Source organism: Pan paniscus, chromosome 6, assembly GCF_029289425.2.
Source record: "Pan paniscus chromosome 6, NHGRI_mPanPan1-v2.0_pri, whole genome shotgun sequence".
In the NCBI taxonomy this organism is placed as follows: Eukaryota; Metazoa; Chordata; class Mammalia; order Primates; family Hominidae; genus Pan; species Pan paniscus.
In genome coordinates, this window is record NC_073255.2 from 108,149,920 (window position 1) to 108,171,858 (window position 21,939).

At 35.3% G+C, this 21,939-nt stretch overlaps 1 protein-coding gene across 11 annotated transcripts in view; it reads left to right on the forward strand.

Annotated features, from left to right (window-relative positions):
- Window positions 1-21,939, forward strand: part of CFAP69 (cilia and flagella associated protein 69) — a 105,470-nt gene that overhangs the window by 8,990 nt on the left and 74,541 nt on the right. For 8 of the 11 annotated variants that reach the window (XM_055114662.2, XM_034964401.3, XM_034964400.3 and 5 more), the window contains exons 2-9: window positions 1,744-1,803; window positions 4,421-4,486; window positions 8,266-8,375; window positions 11,596-11,672; window positions 14,580-14,678; window positions 17,819-17,968; window positions 18,074-18,251; window positions 20,299-20,422. In XM_055114662.2, coding sequence (XP_054970637.1) covers window positions 1,744-1,803; window positions 4,421-4,486; window positions 8,266-8,375; window positions 11,596-11,672; window positions 14,580-14,678; window positions 17,819-17,968; window positions 18,074-18,251; window positions 20,299-20,422 — 864 coding nt within the window. Of the gene's footprint in view, window positions 1-1,743; window positions 1,804-4,420; window positions 4,487-8,265; window positions 8,376-11,595; window positions 11,673-14,579; window positions 14,679-17,818; window positions 17,969-18,073; window positions 18,252-20,298; window positions 20,423-21,939 lie in introns of those variants that run through there. The other 3 variants (XM_063606293.1, XM_034964398.3, XM_063606294.1) reach the window with 3 other exon arrangements.

Here is a 21,939-nt window from a genome sequence, read left to right on the forward strand (position 1 = left end):
CCACGGCCGGCCTTGTTTTGCTATTGAGTTGTGTTCCTTGTATATTCTTGTTATTAATCCCTTGTCAGATGAATAGTTTGCAAATATTTTCTCCCATTTTTTGGGTTGTCTCTTCACTCTGTTAATTGTTTTCTTTCCTGTGGGTACGCTTTTTAGCTTGGTGTAATCCCGTTTGTCTATTTTTGCTTTTGTGGCCTGCGCTTTTGAGGTCCTACCCAAAAAACCTGTGCCCAGACCAGTGTCTTAAAGTGTTTCCCCAATGTTTTATTCCAGTGACTTCTTAGTTTGGGGTCTTATATTTAAGTCTTTAATCCATTTTGATTTGATTTTTTTATTTGGTGAGACATAGGAGTCTAGTTTCATTCTTCTGCATATGTCTGTCCAGTTTTCCTGACACCATTTATTGAAGAGACTGTTCTTTCCCCACTGTATGTTCTTGGTACCTTTGTCGAAAATGATTTGGCTGTGAATGCAGGGACTTATTTCTGGGTTCTCTGTTCTGTTTCATTAGCCTATGTGTGTGTTTTTATGCCAGTACCATGCTGTGTTGGTTACTATAGTTTTGCAGTATATTTTGAAGTCAGGTAGTGTGGTGCCTCCAGCCCTTTTCTTTTTGCTCAGGATTGCTTTGGGTGCTCGCGGTCTACTACTTAAACTTTGGATGATAGTACCCATTTCCTTCCCCGTTTACCTATGAATAACTTTATTATAATATAGCCTCTTCTTGGTTGCATTTTCCAAGTATTTATTAAGCAACTAACAATATTATATGTCAGGCCCAGTGTTGGATGCCGGGAGTGCCTGAAAGCAAAAAACTTTTTGCTCTTTAGAGAACTTTGGGGCAGGGAGTGGTGGGTAACGAACATGTAGACCCTTTCAGAACAATGTGATGGGAATTTTAATGGATATAAACTTAGGGTGCTATGAGAGCATGGCATTTTTCTAGCCTTTTTCATCCTTTGGGAAGGTAACACCTGAGCTTCATCTTGAAGGACCTGTGGGAATTAACCAAGGAGAGGAATAGGAATGTAACAACATGAGTGACAACAGAGGAGATGTGAGAAGCATTAATGGGGAGTCATTGAATAGTTTAGATGGGTCATGTTCAGATTTGAGTTTTATTGTTCTGATGGTAGAATAGAGGATGGTGTTGAAGGGTGCAAGAGTGGAGTCGACGAGAACAGCAGGAACCCCGTGAAATTAAGTAAGAGCTAAAAACTGAATAAATCAGTAAGATGGAATGGACTCAAGAAATATTTAAGATGTAAAATCTGTAGAACTTGGAGGTTCCTGTTTTTTTAATGTAGATGACTGGAAGAATGCTGGTACTAACTGAGATAAGAGGATACCTAGTTGAGAAAAGCAATCTCCTACCTATAGTTTAGAAGCTACTCTTACCATGTATCTGCATAGGCAAACTTAGTGTAATGTGTATACAAGATAATTTTATTTCTCAACTTATGGAAGTACTATTATTCTAAATATTTTCTTGGGCCCTTCAGGGCTGATGAAATTTTAAAACATTAAGATTATACAAAATACTAGAATTCAGGAGGGGTTTTTTACTCCAAAATCTATTTATTCCTGTGAGTTTTCATCTACTTTTCATTCTCCCCTTACTATCGTAGTGTCATAAAACATTTTTTAAGTTACCAAGGGAAAGTATCATATAAATTAGTGTGTTAGATATGACTTATTGATATAGAAGATGATATAGAATAGTAAGAGTTGTATGTTTTTTAGGGTGTTTTCAAGGCTATGGACCTTAATCGTGTCATCAAACTCCTCGAAGAGACTGATAAAGTGAGTAAGCTTTGAGAGAAAATTACTCCACTGCATTACTTACAAACTGTTTCCCTGAAAGGTAACATATATCCCTTCAAATGTAAGTCTCATTTATCTCCTTTTGTTGAAAACATTTTAAATAGTACATATCTTATATTCAAGGACTGTTTAAATTTAGTATGAATATATTTAATGAAGTGGGGAGACTGGAGGAAGAGAATAGATTTGCTTTTATGAGATGGACAAACCCATGGTGGCTGTAACAGAAGGAATCCTAAGAGTACAGAAAGGATCATCTAGCCTCTGTTAAGTGCTTGTTACCTAGTAGGGCTGGAGGATGGAAATGGTAGAAAACAGGGTACCGTGGTGTACTAATTATGAAATCAGAATAGATACACACAAACATGTACACATAGATAATTTATTTTGAGAACAATCATATATAAGATGTAATGGAAATTAAGTTATTTTAGACACAAGACGCAAAATTGGGAAAGTAGGCGTTGAGAGAAAAGACAACAAATGTATATGCACACATGCTCATATACCACCTGATGTTATCAAGAATCGACTGAATGCCTAAAAGCCAGCACACGCTAGGAACTTATGTGGTGGTTTCCAAAAAGGAATACATATTGTTAGTAAGTAGAAAATGAGTTGACCCCAAATGCCCATCAATGATAGACTGGATAAAGAAAATGTGGCACATATACACCATGGAATACTATGCAGCCATAAAAAAGGATGAGTTCCTGTCCTTTCCAGGGACATGGATGAAGCTGGAAACCATAATTCTCAGCAAACTAACACAGGAACAGAAATCCAAACACCGCATGTTCTCACTCATAAGTGGGAGGTGAACAATGAGAACACATGGACACAGGGAGGGGAACGTCACATACCAGGGCCTGTCAGGGGATGGGGGACTATGGGAAGGATAGCATTAGGAGAAATATGTAATGTAGATGACAGGTTGATGGGTGCAGCAAACCACATGGCACATGTATACCTATGTAACGAACCTTCACATTCTGCATGTGTATCCCAGAACTTAAAGTATAATTTAAAAAAATTTTTTTTAAAGTAAGTGGGTTGACCGTAGTATAGCCTATCAAAAGAAAACAATGTCCTATGAATAGGAGGCACAAAAATTTGGTCACTGTTTTAACATTTTTTATTCTCTGCTTTTTTACATATAAAGGAGAAAAAATGACTATTGGAATAATTTATCTTTTTCTGGCTATCATTGTTGTGAAAAGTTATTTTTTATTGTGACTATATCTACATTTCCTTAAAAAACCACAACTACATAGAGCGCCTATTAGCTGTTTAATAAGGCTACAGAGAAAAAGTATAGACAATATCACAGCTTTTCAGGAACATTTAAGATTAAAAGGACGGACAGAATTCAGTCATGGAAACACATCACTGTGTAGAAGTTTTACTTGCTTATTTTCATTTTTAATTGACTTAAGATGTTTGGCTTGCACAGAACACTGAGCATATTTTAGAGGTTAAAAATACAATCTTTACAGTCAGCTTTCCAAATTTGTCTTCTAACACCACCACTTTTTAGCTGTGTATTTTGGACACGTTACTTTAAAATGTTTCAGCTTGTGTTTCCTATTCTGGAAAACAGAGATCATAGTAGTATCTTCCTAATAGGGTCATTTTGGAAATTAATGAAGTGATATGTATATATGGTACCCATGTGGTACATGACATAGAAAAAATATTCAATGTACTTTAGCTGTTGTTAATATTATTTCTGGAAACAATTACTGCTTTTATATTAACCTGGTTTTGATTCCCAATTTCCTAATCAAATTTAAATAATAGTTTATTTTTTGATACATAATGTCTGTAAATGTTTATGGGGTACTTGTGATATTTTGTTACATGCATAAAATGTGTAATGATCAAGTCAGAGTATTTAGGCTATCTACCACCTCTAGCATTTATCATTTCTATGTGTTGGGAGCATTACAAATCCCCTCTTCTAGCTAGTTTGAAATATACAATACATTGTTGTTGACTTTAGTCACCCTACTTTGCTAACAAATATTCACTAACACAGTCTTCCTACCTTTTGTAATTATCATTCTAGTCTATATCTCCATGAGAACAACTTTTTTAGCTTCCACACATGAGTGAAAATGTGTGATATTTGTCTTTCTAAACATGGCTTATTTCACTTAATATCTTCTAGTTCCATCCATGCTGCTACAAACGACAGAATTTCATTCTTTTTTATGGCTTAATAGGATTCTATTGTATATATAGACCATATTTTCTTTATCCATTCATCCATTGATGGACACTTAAGTTGATTCTGTATCTTTGCTATTGTGAGTAGTGCTGCAATAAACATGGAACTGTAGGTATCTCATTGATACACTGATTTCCTTTCCTTTGGATAAATACCCAGTAGTGAGATTGCTAGATCATACAGTCGTTCTGATAGTTTATTTTTACCTTCACTGTTTCAGAAAACATTGTATAACGTTTACATTATAATATAGTAATTTAAGAATTACTTGATAATTTTAAAGTGTCTACTTTTATGTTGAAGAATTTTTTAAAATCTCAACAGATTTAATAGCACAAAAGAACTAAAATAGGTGATTTGTTTTAGGTTGGCTTGGAAGAAAAACAACTTAAATTTGTCAAGAAACTGGTACAGTGTTATCAGAATGGACTTGTATCCTTTACATATATATGTATGTTCATTTCATTTATTCTGAAACGAGAATTTCTTTTAGAAAATGTGTTAGTTTTCCATTGCTGTTGTAACAAATTACCATAAATTTGATGGCTTAAAACAACATAAAGTTATTATCATACAGTTTTGGAGGTTAGAAGTCCAAAATCAGCCTCAATGGACTAAAGTCAAGATGTTGGCAGGGCTGGTTTCTCCTGAAGACTCTAGAAAGGAATCATTTCCTTGCCTTCCCCAGCTTCTGGAGGCTTCCTACATTCCTTGCCTCATGCCCTCTTCCCCCCACTGGCATCACTCTCACCTCTGCTCCTGTCATCACATCATCTTCTCTGTCTGACCCTCCCTTCCTCCCTCTTTCCTTTATAAGGATCCCTGTGATTACGGTGGGCCCACCTGGATAATCTAGTATAATTTTCTCATCTCAAAATTCTTAATCATGTGTGAAAAGTCCCTTCGCTATGTAACATAGTTACAGGTTCCAGGAATTAGGACATAGGCCTTCTTGGGGAAGGCCATTAATCTGTCTACCACAGAAATACTGGAGAGGCCATTATTCTGTCTACCACAGAAAATATCTAACATTTTATGTTCTTTATAAGACTGTATTTTCTATCAGATAATGTAAATAAAATTGAAGAAACAATATAACACAAGTAACTGTGGATAATGTCAGTTTTTGTAGATTCAGAAAGACAATGGATGTAGTTAGAGGGCCAAGTCAAAGTCATTATTTCTATTAATTTACATGGGCAGTTGTACCTTTGATAAGCTCTCCACCCTTGTAAAGTAATAGAAGCTCATGAGGTTGTTAGCAAGATTAGATGAGATCATGTACATCCAAGTGCTTGATAATCTGCAAAATATTATATAAATATATTATCCCTACTAAATATACCACCCTGACCAGAATACATGAAAACCAGTGTGTCTTAAAACTATCTGTACATAAAAGCCAGGTGTGATGGCTTACACCTATAATCCCAGCACTTTGGGAGGCCAAGACAGGAGGATTGCTTGAGGCTAGGAGTTCAAGACCAGACTGGTCAACATACCAAGACCCTGCCTCTACCAAAAAACAAATAGCCAGGTGTGGTGGTGTGTACCCATATTCCTAGCTACTGGGAAGGCTAAGGCAGGAGGATTGCTGAAACCCAGGAATTCAAGGTTACAGTGATCAAAGATTTTGATACTATACTCCAGTGTGAACAACTGAGTGAGACCCTGTCTCAAAAACAAACAAACAAACACTACCTTTGGATAAGAACCAGTTTGTTTTGTTTTGTTTTGGGGTTTTTTTGTTTGTTTGTTTGTTTGTTTTTGACACAGAGTCTCCATCCAGCCTTAGTTGCCCAGACTGGAGTATAGCAGGGCAGTCATAGCGCACTGCAACTTCAAACTCCTAGGCTTAAGCAATCCTCTCACCTCAGCCTCCCAAGTAGCTGGGACTACAGGAATGCACCCACCACACCCAGTTAATTCTTTATTTTTTTGTGGAGTCTCATTATGTTGTCCAGGTTGGTCTCGAATTCCTCAGCTGAAACAATCCTCTCGCCTCAGCCTCCCAAAGTGCTGGGATTACAGGTGTGAGCCACCACAGCTGGCCATTTTTTTTAACATTTACATATATATGCTATTGTAAAATACAATAAAAGTATCCCACAAATATTAGATTGTTATAAAAGTTTTTATATGTCCACTCTCGCTTTCTGTATTTATTTTGTCACAGACTGGTAAATATACTTCCAGAACTGACAGTGGTCCATAGACCACACTTTGAATAGTATTCATCTAAATTAAGCTTGTCCAACCCTCAACCTGTGGGCTGCATGCTGCCCAGGATGGCTTGGAATGCAGCCCAACACAAATTTGTAAACTCCTTAAAACATTATGATTTTTTTGATAATTTTTTTTAGTTCATCAGCTATCATTAGTGTTTGAGTATTTTATGTGTGATCCAAGACAATTCTTCTTCTTCCAGTGTGGTCCAGGGAATCCAAAAGACTGGACACCCTGAAAATGATCTTGAACAGTTGTCTGACTTGGTCTAAAGAAGTTATCAAGCCCGTGCATTGTGGCTCATGCCTGTAATCTCAGCACCCTAGGAGTCTGAGGCAGGAGGATCATTTGAGGCCAGGAGTTTGAAACCAGCCTGGGCAACATAGCAAGACCCCATCTCTAAAAAAAAAAAAATAGCCATGTATGGCGATGCACACCTGTAGTTTTATCTTCTCCAGAGGCTGAGGCTGAGGTGGAAGGGTCGTTTGAGCCCAGAAATTCGAGGCTGCAGTGAGCTATGTTTGTGCCACTGTACTCCAACCTGGGTATGGGTGACTGAGTGAGATCCTGTCTCTAAAAAAAAGAAAAAAAGAAAAGTTATCAAGCTCTAATATTAGCTCATTCCAGTTCAAAACCTCTTAAGACTTCCATTCAGGAAAATGTTTCTTATAATTTTATCTAAATCTTTTGTTATGTTTTAGCCTTGGTTTTATTTGGACCTGTTCAATCTTAGGGCTTGTGTATATCAAGCCCTATTTACTGGTAGCTGAAAATGTCTACTAGCAGGGATTTCTTTTCCTATTTTAACCTGACACCTCAACACCTCCATTTTTTTTTTCTTCATGTTAAACCGTTGGTGGCAATTGGCTCTATTTCTGAATCCCTTTTGTAGGCTGGCTATAGAAGTTGTAAAACTTAGCAAAATTAGAGAAGTATCTTGGTCACTTCTCTAGGAAGTTAACAGAGCTTTCTATTTCCAGTGTACCCTGCTCTCCCATCTTTTCCTAAAAGGTCCTAGAAAAAGGCTAGGAGTAATAAGATTCAACCAAGAAGTGTAAGTCACATCTACCATAATTTCTTAGCTGTAAAACAAAATCAATGAAATGTGTTTATGTGCCAATAGGATTTTTTTTTTTTTTTGAGACAGAATCTCACTGTGTCACTCAGGCTGCAGTGCAATGGCATGATCTCAGCTCACTGCAATCTCCACCTCCCGGGTTCAAGCGATTCTCCTGCCTCAGCCTCCTGAATAGCTGGGATTACAGGCACCACCACGCCCAGCGAATTTTGTATTTTTAGTAGAGACGGGGTTTTACCATGTTGGTCAGGCTGGTCTCGAACTCCTGACCTCGTGATCCACCTGCCTCGGACTCCCAAAGTGCTGGGATTACAGGCGTGAGCCAGCAGGATTTTTAAATAGATAAAATAAAAGATGCTTTTATCTGAATATCTAGAAAGGCCATATTTTGCTTTCATATTAGTTTCAGATAAAATCCTAACCAATGTAAGCCTTAAACACAGGAAAATGCATCTTAGTTTAATATTAATAAAATAGTGGAGTAAAGTAATGTTTAGGTTTCTTATTCTGAGACAGCATATGTTTGTGTGGGCAGGGGTAGGGGGTGAAGATGAAGGGTATAATTGAGCCTAATCAGTAAGTTAATGTTTTCAATGTGCTATTACTCATTGCCAGTGGGAAGTTATTGATCAACTGAATCTGTGTTGTAGCAGTTGGTAATCCAATTCTAAAGTTGTGAGAGGAAAAAAATTTTGAGTAGGCATTTACTGAGGCAAAAATGAAATGGTTTTTTTAAAAATATGGTTCTAAATTTCCTTTTTTAGACTTCAAAATAAGAATAAAACAGTATCTACCACATTTGGCAAAATAGTTTGAATTCTATAGACTTTCTTCACAGAAATACTATAAAGAATATGTTAATAAAGATATTAATCTGAATTTTATTTCTTAACTAAAAATATTAAAGCCATTAAGGGATTTAGCACAGATATTTAAAATTCTGAATCTGTGTTCAGGAAAAATAAAAAACCAGCCTCGTTTTATAGAATCTGCATATGATATCATAAAACTGTGTGGGTAAGTTATCTTTCTTTAACTTTATTTTGTAGTAACATGGAGTATTTTATTATGTTTCTTATATCACAAACATACTGTGCATTATAATGTAGCAGATTGCTACAGAACTCAGAAAACTTCAGTTCATCACTTGATTCCAGCAGTTGGTATTTCAGGTAATCAGTTTGCTGTGGTCTGAGATTGCTAGCCACAAGAGATTAAATTCTAAGTATATTGAAATGCTTTCTTGTAATTAGTTACTCTGAAGTAAATGCTAAATATTAGATGTAACCAAGGAATTATAGTATTTTCAGAAAATCTTTGAGTGAACTTATGGATATGCTTATAATTTCAGTCTAGTTTTTTTCTCTGTCTTTAGAAAATTTGAGTCTCAAAGATATATTAGGTTATATGTGTCATGTTTTATTTGATTTTTGAAATTTGAGTGAAGAATAAAAATCACCAATTACATTTGATATATATTTTAAAAATGTAAGTTAGAGGTAAGAATTGTAAAATTAACATGTCTTATTCTTTCTACTGTTGGTTCTCTAACAAGTTCTGGGAACTGAGTATATGGTGCTTCCTTGGTGCCACATAGTGGCTAATCTAGGTATATATTAAAATATCCATTTTTAGTTGCTAAATGTAATGTAGTAGGGAGGAATAAACCTTTTGGACAATTTTACCTTCTGAACCTTTCTACCAATTTAACTTTTTAGATAGCAATTATTTATTTTAATATACAAATAATATATAAATAATAGAAAGGTTTAGTAGAATTATGCATACATGGTAGGTTCTAACTCTCACTTTTAGATTTACCAGCAATATTTAATATGTAACCACTTAAATTTGTATTTTCTGATATCTGAATAAAATAACCAAAATAATATATTGAATGCCTATACCATGCCTTGCTTTTTAATAGATAGGGACAATGGAAAATAAATGGTTGCTCTGGTGTTTTCAAGGAACAGATTGGAAATTATTATTATATTGACATATGATTATATAATGTAAAACTTTTAAATCTCAAGGCTTTGCAAATCCTAGAATGCCAAGTTTATAAGAATTGCTTTCAACATCTATGCTCCTACAGAGCTCTGCACAAAGTTCATTGTCTATGAAAACTTGTGACTGAATGTTTAATTGTATAATATGATCAATCCTTTTTAGCTGCAGTCTTCATTTTCCCTCATATTTCATAATTATTCACATTGTTAATTTTTTCTACTTTTCTAATTTCAGCTTATGTCTAGATAACTTCTCTATGCCTCACCCTCACTTGTTTCTCTTTTCAAGACATTTTTGGAAGATAAAAACAATAAAAATAGAATAATAATGTCAAGCCTTTCCGTTTTGGCCTCCAAGTAGTATGGTTTTCTCACTGCATTAGAAGTATAATGCTAATTTTTTCATAAACTTTTTGGTTGAAAACTCTTCTGATGCTTTATCTTATAGAATGTCTCCTTTGCTAGAAAAGGAAAAAGTTTGGGAACAAAAAGTACTAGTTTTAGAGTCCTTCACTTTAGAGATCCAAAAAGCAGCTGGATAACAAATATAATACATTATTTGTTTCAAATGACAAATTCTGACAAACACTAGAAATGAACTTCTGTGGCATTTATAAAATTGTCCTTTTTGTAGCTTGCTCTTCAGATATCTTTAAATTCAAATTGGCCTGTATATTGCTATTGATACATCCTCATGTGATAGTTCTCAATACCATTTTCAACTACTTCTTCAATTTTTCTTGAAAAATATGAATTGGCCAAGCGCGGTGGCTCATACCTGTAATCCCAGCGCTTTGGGAGGCCAAGGCAGGCAGATCACGAGGTCAGGAGATGGAGACCATCCTGGATAACACGGTGAAACCCCGTCTCTACTAAAAATGCAAAAAAATAGCTGGGCGTGGTGGCAGGCACCTGTAGTCCCAGCTACTCGGGAGGCTGAGGCAGGAGAATGGCATGAACCCGGAAGGCAGAGTTTGCAGTGAGCTGAGATCCTGCCACTGCACTCCAGCCTGGGCGACAGAGCAAGACTCCGTCTCGAAAAAAAAAAAAAATATATATATATATATATATATATGAATTAAAAGTCCTGTCTCTATAGGATATATTGTACTTTAAATAGTACAGGAGGTTCAAATTTTGAACTCATGAAATGTCAAGATAGTTTATATATTTAAAAAATAACTTTTATATTTTCTTTGAAATTTAGACTGACCCAGGTTTATGTGCTGGATCTTTTATGATTTATAAATAAGTTACTTTAAAATAACTTTGGTTATAGTAGTTGTGAAATGCGATTCTAATATAATTAATATTTGTTAACTTGAATGCCTTAATGTCTGCAAAACCATTCTGTTATTTTGTGGATAGTTACTAACCCAGCTAATAAGCAAAAATGCACTGATCTCTAAGAGTGAATAAACTATCGATTTTGCCTAGAGTTTTGAAAATTTCAGGAAAAGCTCTTAACCAGTTTTTAAGTTACTGGTGAGCTTAGATCTATGGTTTGTTCCAGATTATCCAATGTCATACTAACTTTGATATAATTATAGCTATAGTTTATTACTATTTTGACCTCTAAGAGAAAGAGGGTTCCTAAGTTTTTTAATTCATGAAGCGATGCAAAATGGCTTTCTTAACCTATGCCTTTTACATCCATTTCTTAATTCTTATAATTAATATAATATTTTCTTTTTGGTCAGTTCATTAGAAACATTTTTTTTCTTTTTTTCTTTTTGATGGAGGCTCGCTCACTCTGTCGCCAGGCTGGAGTGCAGTGGTGCAATCTCAGCTCACTGCAACCTCCGCCTCCAGGATTCTAGCGATTCTCCTGCCTCAGCCTCCCGAGTAGCTGGGACTACAGGTGCACGCCACCACGCCCAGTGAATTTTTGTATTTTTAGAAGAGACGGAATTTCACCATGTTGGCCAGGATGATCTCAACCTCTTGACCTCGTGATCCACCCACCTCGGCCTCCCAAGGTGCTGGGATTACAGGTGTGAGCCACCGCACCCGGCCCCAGAAACATTTTTAATAGTTACAATACTATTAAACTGTAATACTGTGTATTACAACTGGTAGTTAATAGTTGTCAATCCCCAGGGCTAAAGAATAGAATATTATTATTAATTTATTCTTTAGAAATGAACTCTCCCCCACTTACAAATGATGCTTCAATTAAAGACTTTATTAAAAATTACTGTTACAATTCTTCATTCTTATTGAAGCTTGCCATTTTTGAAAAAGAAAGTGTCGGATGAAATAACTTATGCTGAAGATACTGCTAATTCAATTGCACTTCTGGGTAAGTTAAGATTTCCTTAAGGTATAGGGATGTAACATATGACAGGTCCTACTGACAAGGGAATATCTATTTTCCCCAAGTTTCACTAAGAGGACTCCTTCTCCATGTCTAGGATCTTCTCTTGTTAGTGAATTAATCACAGTGTGCTTGGTGATAATTCTGGTATTGTATTCTGTTCAGGTTGTTTCGTGATACCAGTAAAAGTCCATCTTCTAAGTACAAGGACAGGCTGATAATGTAGTTTGATGAATTATTATTTAGTTTAATGAAGTGTTTGTTAACTATTTTTGTAAATCAGAAAGTGTACATACCCTTTTTAAGTAATCACAAAAACATTTCAACTTTGAACTCTAATATTGAATTGCTACAATCATAGAATTATTCATTAAATGATCTAAAATTTTAAATCAAATCATAAAATGATAGCATATTAAGAACTTCAGCATAATGCACATAAAGATGCAGATGCCTATAGTTCGTACACAAAAATATGAAAAATATCATAAAAGGGTAGGCACTTATGTATGGGTTATCACTTGATTTTCTAGAGAAAGAAAACAATTTCCTAGGAAATTAGATCAGGGAAACACTGGCTCTTTGAGTCAGCTCCTGGGACATGACGGCATGTTCCCAAAACAAATCCTACATTAAATCTATACTTACTAGTTTAGGTCTTTATTTGTACAGGAGGAATAAAAGATACACAATTGATCCAATGCATTTTTAAAAATATTTACTGAATAATGATGTTCCCAGCATTATACTCCATATAGAAAGATGTTAGAGATTCAACTGGAATGAAGAAAAAAAGGATTTTTATTTTTAACATAGACACTAACCCTTTTATATCTCAGTAGGTTTTATAGTTTTTAGTTACTTTGGGAAAACTACCTAGGGTTCACCTACTCTATATCGTAGAGTAGGTGAAGGTGTTGTTGAGATTAGGTTAAACATGAGGGGGGCAATTTAAAGAAAAACACCTTAGGAAGCAGGCAGGTTCAGAAATATGGGAATTTTTAATTATGTGAATCTCTATCATCAGCGGAAATTTACAATGAGAAGCCAACCCAAAAGAGGACATGGTAGTATTAACAGATAAAAAGTGTAGTTTTTGTTGGTAACATTATTTTTAAAAATACCCCTGTTGCCATTATTTTTAAATATTGCTTCCAAGAGTGTTGACAGTCACTTGTATTATAAATACATGGCCCACTTTTTACTGAGTGTCAACTTGTTCTTTGCTTAATGACTGGTACCCTGCCTGCAGAACATGTTACTATCTCATATGACAACAGTATGAACTCTTAACTTTAAATGAGCTTCCTTCGCTGATTACTGACTGCAAGTACTGCTCTTCTGTTTCTTGGTTTTTTTAATGGCTGGAAACATTAATTTAAACTAAAATAATTGTATATAAGATGAAATGTTGAACAAAAACTCTTCATGATTTTAGTTAGAACTTCCAGTTTCTACTACGTACTAATAAGTTATATTACATTTTCTTCCAAATGATACATAGATATTTCTGACTCAGAGGCAAGATTCTGGAAATGGATGGGGGAAGAAGTTGGTACTCTGCCCTGGGATTATGAAACAGGAAGCTATGATTATCTAAATTTACAGGAACTAAAACAGTGGAAAAGCAGACGAAAGACCCTAGAATTTCCCATAAGCCTGCATATTTGGATAGTCTTGTTGGAAAAGCTTAGTTGTTCCTGTTGCCTAATATGTTTTAAAACCTAAGTAGTGATTTTGCAACTCCAAAAGAACAGTCCAAAAAATAAATAAAATTTAGAGTTAGAATAATCTTAAAACTGTCTTTTAAGTGATATCTTTTGCAGAGATTCTCCTGAAGCTAGGTTCAGGCTTTCCTTTTTGCTTCCTCCTTCTTTCCACTTGCCACCCCACTTGCTGACCACCTCCAGAGATGAGCATCTTGCAAGGGCTAAGGCAAAAGAGGAATTCCTAATTATTCTTTTACCCTCAGAGAGTCCAACCAGTTCTAGTTTAGTTCTAAGGTCAATATTACTGACTACCGCTGTCCTTGGGCATTCAGAGAACCTGGATCATTTCCAGAGTCCCACAGATCATTTTCAGATACCCTTGGGGATCATGTTTATAGGACTTCAACAGAGTAGATGCAATCCAGTTTGAAATACAGGCTGAAGCCAATTAAATTGTAGTTTAGATATGACTGAAAACGAACCTTTCTATTCGCCAACCCCACGCAGACAGCTTGAACATAAAACTATTACCCTTGCATGTGGGGCAGCTGCTTAAAAACTCACTCTCTTCCAGTCTACCAACAAATTGAAGAGCAAAGTTCACCTGGAACTTCTCTAAGCAAAGAATGCATTAGTAAAGGCAAAAAATTACTGACCCTCTAGTTAGGGAGAAAAATGCTAACCCATATCTTGTCAAAATAATAATAGTATCTAACACATGTAGAACTTACAATATGCTAGATGCTTTTCTCAGCCCTTTTCTCATATTAGCTAATTTAATCCTCACAACAATCTTAAATGTGGTAACTATTGTTATACCTGCTTAATAGATGAGAAAAGTAAGACACAAGTTTACATGGGTAGTAAATGGCATAGCCAGGATTTAACCTTAGACAGTCTGGTTCTAGCATTTGTATTAATAATCATCATTCTTTTTTCCCTAGAAAGGAGAGGCTGAATTGATTGAGGGGCCAAATGTATAAGGATGGATTCAGGGTACTGTTTATATGTATGTATGTGTGTGAGCATATGTATAAAAATATGCATATAAATTGAACATGATCCAGTTTGAATCTTTGAGAATATTTTTAATAATCATCATATTATTAACATTTTATGCCTAAATTCTACAAATAAGCTTATGACAGTGTTGTTAAATAGCACCTGTTTATCTTTCTGGCAGGTGACTTAATGAAAATACCAAGTTCTGAATTGAGGATACAAATTTGTAAGTGTATTGTTGATTTTTATCATGCAGAACCACCAAAGAAGCATATTCCAGGTGAAGTTTACAATGGTCTTTCAGTGATAACTTGTGATGTAGAAAACAGAACATTCTCATATCTCTTTGAATTTGACAGACACAGTGGGCTCATAAATGTAACACATTAAAAAGAAAACTTTTTTGTAGTCTTGAGCTCTTTGGTCATCTTTTAAAAGTTATATATGTATTTTTCAGTTTTTGATTTGCATATTTTTATTCTGATGCTAAATATGAACAAATTTGTAAAGTGATGCCCAATTTAATTAATAATTATAAATGTTACTATTATATTATTTAATACCATTGATAAAATTATTTTTTAAACACTTTATAATTATTTATAATATCTGCCCCCACTCAGTTAAATGTTAAGCTACCAATGCCAGGGCCATTCTCCATCCTGTTTGGGAAAATAGTTCTATGTGTTATAGCTAAGGGACCTTAATATATAGTGGTAAATGAGCCACACGGAATTGGTTGGGACCAAGACAGTGGCATGTGCACTGTGAGGATATAATGTTAAGATGTACTTCTTACCTTCATAGTTTCTGTAATTTCTAATCAATCTAGGAAGGGAGAGAAGATATAAACAATAATTTCTTAAGTTATATGATTCTTAATATAGGTGGAAATAAGAGTCTGTGGTAGTTCGAAAGAAAGATTATTTAAGACCAAGGAAAAATGGGAACCAGAAGTCAGTTAAAAAAAGACAATTTAAAAAAAAGAAAAAAGAAATTCAGGGAAAACAGAAGGAAGTCAAAAAGTAAAACAAAAAAATGGAACAGCACCTAAACTAGAGAAATGAATAAGGAGATTATTAAATGTCCAGTTTGAACTGTTGATGAGATAGATGGGGGAGGAGTGTCTTGGTAGATAAAAGATACTGGATACTAAAAGCAACAGGGACCAGAAATACAGTTTTGGAATCCACCCAAATAGAGTTGAAAATTGAAGCCACCAGAATGGTTGAGTTTGCCAAGAGATAAAACATATAAGCAGCAAGGCATCAAGAATGACATGGAGAGTGTCCATATTGAGGTTTGGAAAAAATGATTCAAAGAAATTGGCAGTGAAGGGAGGCTCAAAGAGGAGGAAGAAAACCTAAAGACTGCCATGTCTTGTGTGCCAGTGAATCAAATATTTGACAAAGGAGGAGAAAGTTGTCTCAGTGTCAAACGCTGCAGTTTTCTGTAATGGAAGAGTTAAAAGGCCAAGTTAATGTGACACTTGAAAAGTTGTAGTTAAATCTTTGACAGATCTATTGATATAAAGTGGTCAGGGCAGATGCAGGATTAAAGAATCAGAGGATTGTGAGAGTAGAGGCACTGGATTTGAGAGTGAGAGAGTAGTGGCAGTTCATGAATGCAGACATATCTTAAGATCAGATGGTGAAGAAAAAGAAAGAAGATGGAGAACAGCTCAGCTAGTGCAAAGTCAGAGAAAGGTTATTTGGGTTTTGTTGTTTTTAGGATAGGAAGAAATCACATTTGTAGGCAGAGGAGCTAGAAGCTGGTAAGAAAGAAATGGGAAGGTGAAATTCTCAAAGAAAGCACAAGAGGATGGAATTAAGAGCACAAGCTTAGAGTTAACCTTGGCAAAATACAGACGCCCTTCAAAGAAAGGGAGACCAGTGGTGTAGGACTTAAGACAAAGGAGTATTATGGGGCAAAGACGTGAGGTTGATTTGGTCAGTCTCTGAAAATTAGGAGTCAGTGCTCTCACTATCACACAGTTGGTTTCAAGTGATGGGTATGGCCAGACATCCGGGACCACGGCTGAAAAGTCCTCAGTATAGCAGTTGAAAGAGACATAGCCCTGGAGACAGGAATTAAGTCCATGAGCTTTAATGGTGTTATATCCCTCTATTAAAATGTACCTGCAATAGAAAAAGATACAGTAAGTATAAAGTACATTTTGGTCCACCCATATGATAGACTATTACGCACATAAAAATCATGATTTTAGAAAACACTTTATAGGATGGGGAAAAGCTTACAATAAAAGTTTTAGTGAGTACAGTAGAATATAAAATTCTGTATAGTAGTATGTTGTTAAAATTGTATGCATACATTAAAAATATCACAAGAAATATATGAAAATGTTAATGTTATCTCTAGATGATGAAAATATAGGCAATTTTTACCTTCCTCTTCTTACTTTTTAAATGCTTTTTATAATTCATGAGGTGAGTAGCTAGAGCGTATCATAGAAAGCTCATCACAGCATTGGACAGGGCCTTGTCCACAGCCAGAGATCATATTTACAAAGATAAGACAAACTGACAGATACCTCAGAACTAGGGCAAAGTTAAGGAATCTAGTTGGACTCAAAAATCAAAAAGTCAGGGAGTTAGATAAGTGAGATCACTAAGAAAAAATAAAGCCTCATCTCAGTAAATGAGGACCCTTTGGTGTTTATTTAATCCCTCTAGTTGAATGTAGTTAGGTATACCTGCATCAAAAAGAGAGTTAGTATTTCTCACAGGTGCTAAGACAGAAGGAATTTTTATAAGACATGTCACCAAGAATCAAACTTCCCTAAAATACCATTAAATTCATTCACAATTATCAGAGTAGCATTACATTTTTCACCTCTTATTTTATTGCTGACACTATATAATTGTTGTCCCTTGAAAGTACTGAAGTAATGCATTGAACCTGCACAGTGAAACTGACTAGTGAAAACATTCAGTATTTGTAATCAAATCATTTTCCATTATTGAAAGTCATATCTACTGACAAGAAATATTGTTCTTTTTTAGAATTTAGGATGTTTCCAAAATTCATGGTCCTATTTTAAATACTACACCAGGGATCAGCAAACTCTGGGTCCCAGGTCAAACTAGGCCTACTGAAAACAAAATTGTGTTAGAACACAGCCATGCCCACTTATATTTGTACTGTTTATTACTGCTTTCTTGCTACAATGTGCTATAGAGTTGAGCAGTTGGCAAGAAACCTTATAACCTGCAAAGCTTAAAATACTATCTGGCCCTTTACAGAAAAAATGTGGCCCATCCCTATGCTGCACGATTTTTAAATTCCATACACTTTTAAAAAGTTTTTCTTGCTGTTGCTTAATAATAAATTACTCATTCTTTTGTCTTAATGATCATTCTGTGAGATAACTGTATGTATTTATTAATGAATTGTTGTTAGGTTACCAGCAAGCGAGTTCATCATACAAGATTCAAATGGCTGAAGTTGGAGGATTAGCAAAAACAATGGTCCAGTCAATGACCTTGCTTGAAAATCAACTTGTTGAGAAACTTTGGGTACTTAAAGTTCTGCAGCATCTCTCAACTTCTGGTTTGTATATTATTAAGTTTAAACACTTCATTGTCAACTACTTTTGTTTCTGTCTAAAAATGTCAATATTGTAAAGCACAAATAATTTTTAAATTTTATTTTCAGAAGTTAATTGTACTATAATGATGAAAGCACAAGCAGCCAGTGGAATCTGTACTCACCTCAATGACCCAGACCCCTCTGGACAGCTTTTATTTCGTTCATCAGAAATACTTTGGAACTTGCTGGAAAAATCTTCAAAAGAAGAAGTCATACAACAGCTTAGTAACTTGGAATGTTTGCTGTAAGTGTATGTGGTTAGATAGGAATGTTCTTTTAATCTTAAAATGACAGCCAGTGACATAACTAACATCTTTGTTTGAATCTGTGTTCAATTATGTTTTAGATTCATGTAATGGCTATGTTTCAGGACATCTTTTTTGTTCCATGGTATAAATGAATCTGCACAATAACAAGCCACACTTTTCTATGTGGAAGGCTCTTGAAGTAGCTTCTTAACACTAAAATATAACTTGGAATATAGATAAAGTAAAATTAGACTTTAGAAGAACTATTTCGTTTATTTATCCAAAGAATCTATTATTGGGTGCTTACTATCTCCCAGATATTGCAGTAAGCATTAGCAACAAAATGTGCGTGAGCCTTCAAGTTGCTTCTTCACTTATTCAACAAATAATTGTCTGCTCTATGCCAGCTTCAGTATTAAGCCATAGAAATACCACTGAAAACAATATAGATATTGTCTCTGCTTTCGTGGAATTTACATTGTGCTAGGAGGGATGGACAAGTAAATAGACAACTAAAAGAGAACATACTAAATGTTATGAAACAGATTATTGTAAGATGCTACATGTTCTTCAGAAGAAGATCAGTCAGCACATTTTTGTTTGCAAGTGACTAAAAACCCAAATGACCAAAGCAATATAGAAAATGTATGGCTTATTTAACTACAAAGTCAAGGATAAAACTGGTTTCATGTGCAGCTTTATTCAGGGATCAGCAGATATTAGGACTTCATCCCTCCTCTCTCTACATTGTCTTCCATGGTGCTGGCTTCACACCCAAGCCTATGTAGTAAGACCTAAGAAGTGTAAGACCTAAGAAGTCTACGATCACATCATTTCAACCTCAAATCAAGCAGAAGAGAAACCTTGCTATCCTGAAGGCTCAGAGAAAAGTCTTTGAATTGAGTCCAATTTGGCCCTGAATGGTCTAATATTGGTCAAATGCCTGTTCCACAGTGATTTATTAGTGCCAAAAGAAAAAATGCTCTGACTGGCGAAAAGGCCGCTGAAGGCAGCCTCACAGGAGCAAAAGTCAGGAAGGAGTAAATGCCTAAATAAAAATAAGAATGCTGTTCTTATAAAAAGGGCAAGTAGGTCCCAGGAGGCAAAGCAACAAATATCTACTATTAATACAAGGGAACCTAACTCAGAGTTGGAGAATTAATAACTGCTTCCTAATGAACTCAAGTCTAGTAACTGAATGACAAACAGGACTTGGTAACAGAAAAGCTTTGCATGCGGAGAGCATCCTAGACAGGGAAAACAAGTGAAAATATAATTAGCAAAATCAGAAAACTAAAATTCAGTATGATGAGAGCAGAAGGAACAGGCTACAATGGTGAGAGATGAGGCTAACAATGTTATCAGGGACCATAACATGAAAGGTCTAATAAGCCTTGTTAAGGAGGTAGGACTTAATCCTAAGAACAAAGAATAGTCTTTAAATGGTTTTACAAAGGAAAATGACATGATTGAATGTGTTATAGAGCTGTCACTTTGACCACCATGTGTAATAGACTGGTTTAGTGGATGTCTTATCTGGTACATAGAGGATTAGAGGCAGATTTGGAAGTGTAAAAAATATTAGAAATATGTTCAAATGAATAGTATAATATAAAAAGGGAGATTTTGTTGATAGACATTCAGGAAGTATTTTCATAAAAGTGTGTGTTTTAGTTTGAGCTGCTATAATAAAGTACCATAAACTGGGTGGTTTATAAACAGCAGAAAGTTATTTTTCACAGTTTGGGAGGCTAGAATTCTGAGATCAGGGTGCCAGTGTGGTTGGGTTCTGATGAGGGTGCTCTTCTGGGTTGCATACTGCTGATCTCTTGTATTCTTACATGGAGGAAAGAGAGCAAGACAGCTCTCTGGAGTCCCTTTTATAAGGGCACTAATTCCATTCATGAGGGCTCATTACCTCCCTAAGGCCTCACTCCTAAAACCATCACATTGGGGGTTAGGATTTAAATATATGAATTTTGGAGGGATGCAAACATTTAGTGCATAACAATATAGTTTTTAAAATATGATTTTACTTTCTAGGGCTTTGAAGGAAGTATTTAAAAATCTGTTTATGAGAGGTTTCAGTCATTATGACCGTCAGCTTAGAAATGACATATTAGTGATCACTACAATTATAGCTCAAAATCCTGAAGCACCAATGATTGTAAGTATGAATCAAATTGCATTAATTTTAATTGTGGAAGTGGTGGGCTTGGGTGAAAGAAGTCCTATATTATGTTGGAATATTTGTGTATTTTCTTGTAATGCTAAGTTATGCTGTAATATCTTGATGGTCACCAGTGTGCTTATCACCCTGCCAATTCTTCTTTGCAATCCTTTGGAAATTTGGAATCTTCCTCTTATTGTGTGATTTATACACGTATTTACCACTTATGATGCTTTTCTTTCCTTCCTGATGATTTGAGTTTCCATCTGGCATCATTTCTCTTTCACTGGAAGAACTTTGTTTACAATTTCTTGTGGTGCACATCTACTGGCTGCTGGCAACAAATTATCTTAGTTTTCTTTTATCTGAAAATATATTTAATTCATCTTAATTATTAAAGTCTATGCTCATTGAATATAGAACTCTAGGCTGAAAAATGTTTTTGTTTAGCATTTCAAAGATAAAGTTCTGCTGTCTTATGGAGTCTGTTGTTTCTGATGAGAAATATTCATTGTGAGGTTCCATGGTGTAATGGTGAGCACCCTGGACTCTGATGAGAAGTATCCATTATTTCAAATCATTATTCCCCTATGTATAATATATCATCCTTTTCTCTCACTGTTTTCAAGATTTTCACTCTATCTTTGGTTCCTAGCAGTTTCGAAATGATGTGCTAAGGTGAGATCTCCTTTGTATTTGTTCTGCTTAGGTTTCATAGAGCTTCTTGGATATATAAATTTAAGTCTTTGAGAAGATTTGGAGAACTCTTGGCCATTATTTCTTCAAATATTTTTTCAGCCCCATTCTCTCTCCCCGCTTCTTCAGAGGCTCTGATTACTTTTATGTTTGACTTTTTGATATTGTCCCACAGGTTTGTGAGGCTCTGCTCACTTTTTTCAATCAATTTTCTCTCTATTCTTCAGGTTGGATAATTTGTATTAGTCTATATATTTAAATTCACTGACTTTTTTATTTCTGTCATCTCCATTCTGCTGTTAATCTCATCCAGTGCATTTTTACTTCAGATATATTTTTCAGTTTTAGAATTTATTTTTATTCCTTTTTATAGCGTCTCTCCTGAGAGTTCTTATCTTTCTATTCATTATGAGCATCTTTACTGTAGATTCTGGTATACTCCTCTGAAGAATTTTTAATAACTACATATTTAACTTAGCTGTACTCATCCCTTTTTGAGGTATGGCAGCCCAAATCTTAATTCAGTTCTTGCCTGGGATGCTTGAGTATTCTCTGCACTTGTGTGGTTCAGCTATCAGCCAGATATTTGGGAAGAGTTTGTACACAGAATTTAGCATTCTCTCTCTCTGGCTCTCTCCTTTATGGGATTTCTCCCTTCACTTTCCAATGGCTGTGGTTGCCTCTGCCCTCTGGTTCTTCAGGCCACTAAGACCACAGGGTTACTCTGAGTTTTAGCATTTCCACGAGGTGTAGAATACGGCCTGCTCTCAGGCCAAATCCTTTTTTTTTTTTTTTTTTTTTTTTTTTTGAGACGGAAT